Source organism: Juglans microcarpa x Juglans regia, chromosome 8S (assembly GCF_004785595.1).
Source record: "Juglans microcarpa x Juglans regia isolate MS1-56 chromosome 8S, Jm3101_v1.0, whole genome shotgun sequence".
NCBI lineage: Eukaryota > Viridiplantae > Streptophyta > Magnoliopsida > Fagales > Juglandaceae > Juglans > Juglans microcarpa x Juglans regia.
The window spans coordinates 15157961-15168356 of record NC_054609.1 but is presented as its reverse complement, the minus strand read 5'-3'; the positions used below and the strand labels follow the sequence as shown (position 1 = coordinate 15168356).

Here is a 10396-nt window from a genome sequence, read left to right as displayed (position 1 = left end):
TATAATGATTTCTGATGGCCTTTGTAATGCATGCATGTATGCAACTATTCTAGTAACCAAAGGGAAAAAAGCAGCAACCAGCTTGGATTTGTAAATGCTGAAAGAAATGCAGCGGTGGAAATAGTTGCTTCGATTCCCAGACAAGTTTTCAGGGAGATTCCTCCAAGCTACCTAATTCTTGAATAGCAAATCAGTAGTAATCAGAACACTACCTGATATATAATCAATCAAGTTTCACAACACTTGCTGTAAGTCAGAAAATCCTCTGGTCAGAAATTCTGTTGGTAAAAGTATAATCTTGTCCAACAAATAACAGCAGCACTTTTTAAGAAAATGGTTCTGCCTATGCCACCTCAACTCATAGATCAAGTCGTTTGACAGAGAGACTAGTTCCTTACCAGGTTTATTCTTTACCAAGGCAGAACCAATAACAGCATGCTACAAAAGTTCCCAACTTCCTTTTATGAAATGAATAAACGGTTCACCTTTGAAACATTAAACCAAGTCGTAAATGAGCTACTCTTTCAGCAATCTTCACCTTTGAAATGAACAAATGGCTCAAAGAATGCCTAAAGTATCTGGTAAAAAAAATTAAATACAAATGAAATTCATTTGTATACTATACACGAGAGAAGAAATTCAAGATACTGTTGTTCTTTTTATTTTCTGAACTCTTGCTGCTGCCCCTTTTTGACTTCTCAATTTTCTCTCTCCTTTTTCCATCTGTGACCCTTTTAGGCTTAGAATTTACACTCTCCTGGGATTCCAAATTTATGCACATGGTGTCTGAGTATCCCAAGTCAGTTATACCAGAAACATGACCAGCTGTCTGATCTGACTGAATGTCACTGAGCCTTCTTTTTCTAGGAGACTTGTCAAGAACCTTTAATGGAGTGTTGTCTGGAGTGACACACAAGATGCCCAAACTTTCATCAGTCGCAAATGAAACTTGCTCAGTAATGCTCTCAATTGGATCCAACTGGATTTCATCCCATTTCCTCTTCTTGAACGGGTTGTTGTCAGGAACCTTCAGGGAATTTCTGTTCTGAACCGTTGGAATTTCTACCGTTCCATGAATGTCTGATGGCAAAATTAGTTTCTCTAGTGCTGCAGCTTCCTTCAGATATTTACTTGAATTTGAAACTGACCTCTGTTTCTCTGTGTATCCACCCATATATACCACATACATGTACGTGATTGGATATGATTAGTTTATTTATTCATATATCAATTCATGACTTGCAAGCTTAGATTGATGTATGCATTTGTTGTGTTTGTATGGAGGACTTCAGAATTAGCAAGAGGGCCAAAAAAGAAGACTTCTTGTGTTTGCTTTCTTTACTTGGTAAACCAAATTCTGTTAGCCAAAATTAAATATCTTATATTGGAAACTTGTTGATATGCATTAGATGGGTTCAAATAACTTGCCTGAAACATCAGTTTTGCTGGTTTTGTGGGAGGAAGAGATTGTGATGCAGCTCTCTTGTGTAGATACCGCAGCAGCTTCAAGACTTTCTAGTTGACCAGAGGATTGGATAACAAGGGAATCTGGATGGCATCCAGAACTTGGGAAATGATCAAAAGCCTCCATGCTTATAGGGTCTAAATAACCTTCAGCAATTGCATTAGCAATTGATGTAGGCATTTCTCTGATTCCATTTATAATTGGTCAATGAAAAACTATGAAGCTAGAACACAAACCCCACTCTCTTAACCATACCCGTGATTGGATTATTCCTTGCAATTTCACATTTTAAGGGTTCTCAAAAATTAGCAGTTGCCAAGATACAAAGGAATGTACCAAGAACACACAGACATGTGACCATGCTAAACAGGACAAATTCTCATAGGTTCAAACCTCAAATAAAACGGGCAATGGTACTAGTACGTATAAGATGGTAGGTCATAGTGTCTGTCATGGTAGAATTGCTGAAAAGGATTTGATAGGTACCATTTTAGTATATCGAGAATTCAGAAGAAAAAAATAATTAAATGAAATAAAATAAAAAGGATACGGTCCCAGGAACTCAAGCTCTCCATTCAGAGACTGTAGAAGATTTTCTGGAAGAGGTTTTAGATGTTTGAGCTTTTTAGTGTCAATATCATATCTGCAAATTAGTAATAAGAAAGGCATCATATATATCACCAGCTGACTGGAACAAGCCAGTATGCATTTGTATATATGCAACAAAGAATGAGGAATTGGTGATGGCCTATGATCTATTCCAGTAGTACGTAATTGACTTTCACAAACTACGCACATTTGGGCATGTTGGAAAACTGCAACTGCTTCTGTAAAAGATTTGGAGTAGTCATCAGGCATTTGATTGCCCTTCTCAAACTTCAAAACTGATAGAACCTGTAAATATGCAACACTTGTGATATTAGTGATAATATTGTATAGCACAATCATTTACACCATCCAAATTTCTAAAACTATATACCAGTAAGAAAAATTTGAAACAAAAATATACAAAATAATAATTCTACCAGTCCAAAAGTAGAGTCATGCAAACATGGATGTTAGAAATGCTTCTTGATAACTCAATGGTACCCAGGGGAAAAGACTACATTTTTTATCGATTATGGCTTGCTTATGGAGATCTTTTTACATTAGTAGCTTCTTAGGAAAATCATAAATGCTTTTGATGGACTAAGCCCGTATGCAAATTTGAAAACTTAGTTGAAGGTGTATTTTAGTTTTAATAGAAGGGAGTTGAAACTCACAGATGTTATAAAAAAAATTGCCAGAAATCTCAATTCATAAATCAGAATCTTTTTAACTCAGATCTAGAATCCAATGCAGTAATATTATTAAAGTCTTGCATCAGTTTGTGAGGTTGATCAAAGCCAAACAATGGGTGGATAAGCACAAAATGTCCACCCACTATTCTAGGTAGAGCACAAACATGTAAGGATTTTGATCCTTATATCAGACAGAAACATGAGAGATCATAAGAAAAGAAACTAGACAAACACTGAACAGTGCAATATACCATCAGTGGTCTTATAAAAGTCGATTTTTTCCATTTCTTACAACAAGGAAACAGAAGAAGAAATATTTGAGTTATTGTCATCTGCTTAAGCAAAAATACGCAGAAACCAAATAGTCATTAGCAGAACAAATGACAGATGTGGAAGACCTTTCTAATGGCATCGTTATAAGCTTTTGTCCTGTACACTTCCTCAAATTGGCAGTCGGCCAAATCAAAACCTACCGCTTCAGAAAATACACGCTGTTGAAGGCTATTCCTGTTATTTCAGTGGAATAGAAGCTGATTGTATGTGATGGCACTACCAGATTATGACTTGTTCCATGTAATCTTAAACTGACTCATAAGTTAAAATTGGAACTTGTTTTAGAAGTCCCTTTTTTTGTCTGGTTGGAAAGATCACTAATTGGCTTTTCTTAAATATGCCCTTGATGCATCATGATGCAAGTTAACATCTGCCCCCACCAGCAACTCCCTAATGAAACATATTACATCTCTTATATCCTACTCGGAATAAAGATAACATCTATCTTTTATATGCATCCTGTTTTGATACTATATTATGTTGACCAAGTCTTCTGTACACAAAATCTACTTAGTTCTCTGTGGCTTTTTTGGGTAAGTACAAGTAGAGAATACTTACGCGATCTAAATTTCGGTACTTGGAGACCAGAGCATAAGCTTTTCCAATCCCAATTCCGGGAATAGATGAAAGGATATCACAGCCAGCTAAAACACACATACCTGTGAAAATACCAAGTAATGCGGTCAATGTTTCAAATGCATTTATAGAAAACCGCTAAGAATGTGAGATATAGTTTTCTTTCATTTAGATAGAAAAAGGAGCCCATCTGCTTTCACATTTGTCAAGAGAGTTTCATGACAAAAATTGGTGGAAGGGTTTACCCACATTAGATGTATGAATAGAACAAGGTCTGTACACATTATGAGGTATAGAAATACCTTCAGTTTTCGGAAATAATTTTTACCATGTTTTTGTCAATACTTTCAATCCACCCTTCAATTTTTTATGATAATATAATGTCCCTTTGTTCCATACAGAAAACATGCAAACTAAATTTAGCATGTCACAATGAACCCACCTGTGAACAAGTCCATATCAAAGTTTCGGAAGGAAGGTGTACGGGCCACAGAACCAAATATCTTGTCTAGCACTATCTCTTCGCCATTGCCAAATTTGTCCATCTTGAAGACAATCTGTAATAAATGAATGTAAATCAAAATATAAAGATATCATTAAGTCCAACGACACAAAATGAAGATCAATTCCTCAGGAAGCAGTAGACCTCCATCTGCATCATATCAAAATACTTGTGGGAGTTCTTACAGCTTGGCAACCATATGCTATTAGATCACTATCTTCTGTAATCACAGAAATGATACCACCCTTTTCAGCTTCAAGGCTGCACAGATATGCCAGCTGTGCATCAGCCTCATATGGAGCCACCACATATTCAATGTTCTCTGATCTAAGAACCTGAAAAGTCACTAAGGAGACATTTACTAGCAGTGAATCTAGGTCCAAACGGAAAAAAAAAAATAAATAAATAAAATAAGTCTTGATGGAAACGAAATCGCTGTCTGGAACTAGAAGATGCATATAGCTAATATAAATATGGCAGTTAGGTACCTGTATCACTTGATGCGCCATGGATGGAGTAATACTCACTGCTCTCTACAAGTTTAAACAATTAAATTTTTTTAAAATGTTCCATAGCTTTGGAAATAGAGAAAGCACACATATAGAAACAATGCCATGAGAATATCAAGAAGATTCGTGTTTGCTAATGCAGTGAACTGCGAACCTCATTTACCTGATATGCACCGAAAAGTCACAAACTACTCAAATTGGAATTTGGGAAATTAGTCCAAATCAAACGGTTTGCAAATTTGAGCAGGACTCGGGCCAATAAAGAAATGTTTTAGTGGCATAAATGTTCTTCATTTTCGTAACTCGGCTATAATCAAGAACAATAATTTGAAAGTACACGGAAATTCAAGACATCAGTTCTAAAAATTGGAGTATAAGGCATTATCTACGTGGGAAAAAATGACAATAAGTTCAGCAGCCTAATTTATTTTAACCAAAATAACACCAATTTACGACTACGGAACTGTTAACATTCGAGATTATGCAGATAATCCAATCATGTCGTTAAACAGATTTGGTGATTTACAAGGTAGATCGGCAGCATAACATTTAAAAAAGAAAAAAGAAGAAGAAATGGAAGATGGTGCTTGCACATAATACCTGGAAGAGTTCATAGGCAGCACTAGCATCCCCTTGTTTGAGCTTTGCCATCGCCAAGTCACGATTAGCTTTTCTCTTTCTGAATCAAAATGACACATACACAACATTTACAAATTGGGGAGTCTAAATTATCACACAACATTTTGGAAAAAAAAAAAAAAAAACTAAAAGAGAAGTCCGGGGGCGGTGTTATACGTGCCTGTGTCGTTCTTCCTCGGTGGCAGCCTTACATGGGATGTTGCCGCCATCGAAAACGACGACGGGGGTTACCTTATGGTGCCGAAGCAGATTGATTCGGTGCATAAAGTACTCCAAGTACCTCATTTTCCTATCACTATCTGAATTCAGACAAAGCTCCATGCTACATGAATAAGCTGCCCCAAACAAATCAAAACAGAAAAAGGAAAAAAGTGAATACATTTTGGTTAATTTCTTTCCTCGCCCACAAAGCCAAACCCAAAAAAACTACAATAATGCTACCTCCTTTGTGAAGCCATGAATAAGCATCGATACCCACCTGCAAATTATTGGGAAAAAAAAAATTAAGAAGTCTAAAAACTAGTACAAATTAAGGAAGAAATAACGAGGAGAAGACCGGGAAGGATAATTACGCGCTTGCCGGCGTATTTTTTAATGTGAATGGGTTCGATGTGAGGCTTCATAAATCTGAGAAGATCCTTGATACCCATTTGTTCCTTCTGATACTCCTGGGTTTTTGGTTTCTCTTTTTCATTTTTGGGTGCTCAGAATAGGAGGCAATAACGAAGAAGGTTTCCATTCCAAGCGGGAGAAGATGGCGGGAAGAGGAGCCGAGTCAAAAATAAGGAGGCAACATTGCGATTTTACAATACTCCGCCTGACAAACCAAATTAATTATTATTTATAATTGTTTGGAGTTTTTTTTAACATGAAGAAAATTGTAAGTATTAGTTTCATCTAAAACAATAATTGTTTTGGTAATTGTTTTTCTAAAAAATATTAAATTGATAAGTGAAATATTTTTTCTTTTTGAAGAATTAGGATTATCCCGTAATTTTATTCAAAGAGATGAAAATCATGGTTACAAACTTACACGACCAATGTGTATTAGGCTTGAAAAACCAACTGGCCGATTTAGTTTCGATCCAAAACCGATCTATTTCTTATTTGATAGAAATTGACCGAACCGACTAACTAGAGAAAGAGAACCAGTCGAACCCGTTCCAATCAGTTCAACAATTTGAGGCTTGAATTGGGACGAAGAGATCAGAGAGAGAGAGACATGTCAATTGGACCGAACAGAGGTTGACAAAGGGAAAGGCAAGGTTGATTGCGAAAGGTCTGAGAGATGAGAAGAGACGACAATGTACTAAGTGAGAGTTGAGATGAGAGCAGAGAAATGAAGAAGAATAAGAAGAGAAGAGGGAGGGAGGGCAATCGGATTAGGGTTGAAGCCCTAACCCAAAACAACGTGTTGTTTTTTCCTAACCACATAGTAATCAAATGAAGTGTTTGGTTCGTCGTTGTGTTTCTTTTTCTAACTGCATATTGATAAAACAAAGTCATTCAATTTAAATTAAACGACGTTGTGTTATATAAGAATAAAACCAAGGGAACCGATCTGATCGACGTCGAGTTCCCTTGGTTTGAACTGTTGACTGACCAATTCTCCATCAATTTCAACCAGTTTCGGTTGGTTACGGACGATTCCATTATTTCCATGTACCTCACTCACTAGGTGTATGAAGGAATCAAATCTAATATTTTGAACCTACGCAATCGAAGCTAAACTATACCAAATGATTTACAAGAATAAGAAGAGCAAGTAAAACTATCTAATATTTATATTATTTACACACAAAAGTTGACTTACAGCCCCATATTTGCAAGCCTATATGCAAGCTAATTGCATTCTCTATGGACATGTTTAACATCAACAATCATACAATAACATAGACTAAGGGCAGCCTCTTCCCAAAGTTTAAAGAAAAAAAAATGACGATTTTTTATTAAAGCTAAATGTGAAATCACAACTTGTCAAGAGGTAGATTTTATTATTTATTTTGTATTTTAACACTCCTCTTGTGTGTGAGCCAGACTCCCCCTCAATGGGTGGCCCCAACACGTAGAATATTTAATTAAATATGATAGATTAGTATAGAGTTAGGGTTCAAACTCAGGATCTCTGCACTGATACCATATGAAATCACAACAAATCTTAACACTAAACAAGAGAAACTAAATAGGAATCTCCCACTATGATCTCAAATTGCGCTACCACATCTAGCATCACTAGGGTTACCCTTTGAAGATCCATTTGTATTGAACTTCATCTTTCCAAGAGGAGGATACCAACGGACCAGAAATGACTTTTTTTTCACTCTCACATGCATATTGGAATTTTCAACCTCTCATGATATGAACCTGCAAGAATGGAATCTCTTGAACCCACAGTCAATTCGAAAACTCACCCAAGAAAGCCAAAATCAAGTCAATGGATAGAGAATCTAGACTCGATGAGAACTCGTTTCAAGAACCTAGATTATATTCAAATTTAGACCCATTGAAGAACATGTCTCAAGAATCCAGATTACAAGGAGAAACGCTACAAAGGTTGTCATTTATATTTGATAAGTTCAATTAAGAATAAGAAGAGTAAAACTCAACTCACAATGAATAAATTCATCAAATTTTATAAAAACTAATTAAAATGAGGCTACAAAGAGTATTTAAAGCAAAACCTAATCAAACTCTAGCCAAAATAAATCCCCATCTTCCAAAATGCCCCTAAGTGAATAGTGCCACAACTACAATAACCCGCTACAGTACATCTTTAAACCCTAGTTTCTAAAAATTCACTTTCCAAATAAGTCATTGGCCAAAATATAAGGCCTTCCCAAAAACCCTAGTTCATAAGAAATAAAACATAGGTGCACCAAGCATCATCAAACTTAATTATTTTAAACTAATTCCTATAATTAATAAAATAAGTCTCTTTAATGAAATAAGCAAGTCCAAGGCTTTCAATCACATAATCATAATAATAGGCCATAATTTATGTTGCTCTTCCATAGCTTGTATCACGTGGCAGATAACTGAATCTCTTTCTTTCAAGCCCATCTTGAATATTCAGCTCTTGATAAACTCATCCCAAGTGGATTGCATCAATCCTTGCATTCCTTCCTTGATCTTCTTAGCTCTTGATCTTGTAATTGGCTCATCTGGCTCTGATACCAAATGATATGAACCTGCAGCAATGGAATCTCTTGAACCCACAATCAATTTGAAAACTAACTCAAGAAAGCCAAAATCAAGTCAATGGATGAAGAATCTAGACCTGATGAGAACTCGTTTCAAGAACCTAGATTATATTAAAATCTAGACCCGTTGAAGAACATGTCTCAAGAACCCAAATTATAAGGAAGAACACTACAAACGTTGTGATTTACCTTTGATAAGTTCAAAAGTTCAATTAAGAACAAGAGGAATAAAACTCAACTCATAATGAATAAATTCATCAAATTTCATAAAAACTAATTAAAATGTGGCTACAAAGAATATTTAAAGCAAAACCTAATCAAACTCTAGCCAAAATAAATCTCATCTTCCAAAAATGCCCTTGAGTGAATAGTACCGCAGCTACAGTTAGGGCTGAGCTCCGACTCCGAACGGAATCGGAGTCTGACTCCGATCGGAGGTCGGAGCTCCGACCGTTTATTGGACTAAAAACAAAATTAATAATAGTACTTGGTCAATTTCTTTTATTAAATAAATTATATGCAAAAATAAATTTAATCCATTACATGACAAAGCACTATTAACAGAGGTAGGTGTGTCTATGACTTAATCTAAAAAATAAATATAAGACATTAAGACTAATAATTTAACCAAGTCCAAACCTGTAAAAAAATAATAATAATACTGAAAAGATAAAAAATAAAAATAAAAAAAAGCTTAAATACAATAATTTAAAAACTAAATAACATGTATGATGTAACCATAAGTTATAACAGTCTCATTTATAACGTAATAACAATATTGACATAAATATTAAATGCTCATGTCACTCCATTGATTATGCCTGAAATGAAGATAGAAAGTTGCAATCAATAAATGAAAAAAAAAATTTGATAAAAGAAAATTTGAAAACGGTAAAAGTAGAATTTCATTCTTACCAAGAAATGGGATTCTCTCAACTCCATCCCAACTCTCAAGGGGCGTCCGTCTCAGACTCTCAATCATCAACAATTATGTTAGAGTTTACAATTAGATCTATAAAATCATAAAAAGTAGAGGTTAGAAACATTATAAATAATTAAATAATCATTTAAAAGCATATAAACTTACCCGATTCAAGCCTATAGCTCTCGGCATCAATGCCAATGATATCTAGTCCAATGGGCGTTTCACTTATCCAATTCTGTGTGCAAATGAGGGCCTCCACGGTTGACGATGACAATGAACTCCGATAAGTATCCAACACGTGACCTCTAGTGCTAAATGCCTACTCTGAGGCAACCGTAGTGACAGGAATGACTAGCACATCTCGGGCTACACGGGAAAGGACTGGATACTTGGGGGAATTAACTTTCCACCAAGTTAATAGCTAAAATACATCCTCAAGTGTCTCGACAGCTTCCATAAAATATCGTTCAACCTCAGATGTTCAATGCATAATATTCCTTGTTGACATGAGTTGATGATACTGCTAGATAATACGATGGCTTCTAACCCGTACAGATGGGTCAGAAGCACCTGAGGAAGCTGTCGACCCCGTCGGCCTTGAATGTGAGGAGCTACCAGTACCATCTGCGGATGAGGGCTGACAACTATTGTTGTAGTGAGTATATAAGTCATCAATATCTCTTTTTAGCACTCTAATAAACTCTGCAGCATTCACTACCCCAAGGATGAAATTTACCCAAAATTCTAGAACGGCCAGCGGGGTCAAGGATCACAGCCACAAACAACAATTTATTTATCTTCTCAATTGTCCCCCAATATTTATCATATTTGGTCTTCATCCTCGTAGCCATAGCAGATAACAATCCACCAGAGTCAGTAGACTCAGTACAATTATTTTCCAAGTGGAAGTGAAGCTCCAACTGCTTGCTAAAGAATGAGTTCGCAGTCGTATATTTGGATCCAGATA

General features: G+C 35.9%; 1 protein-coding gene across 1 annotated transcript; it reads right to left on the bottom strand.

Moving 5' to 3' along the window:
• Positions 1-502: 502 nt before the first annotated feature.
• Positions 503-6080, bottom strand: LOC121244474 (exonuclease 1). The gene is made up of 12 exons (XM_041142555.1): positions 5877-6080; positions 5746-5782; positions 5465-5639; positions 5266-5344; positions 4645-4689; positions 4342-4491; positions 4097-4211; positions 3637-3737; positions 2262-2359; positions 2016-2108; positions 1429-1649; positions 503-1158 (listed from the first exon to the last, which is right to left on the bottom strand). The coding sequence occupies exons 1-12, from the start codon at positions 5952-5954 to the stop codon at positions 620-622; spliced, it is 1731 nt and encodes a 576-aa protein (XP_040998489.1). The 5' UTR covers positions 5955-6080; the 3' UTR covers positions 503-619.
• Positions 6081-10396: the final 4316 nt, after the last annotated feature.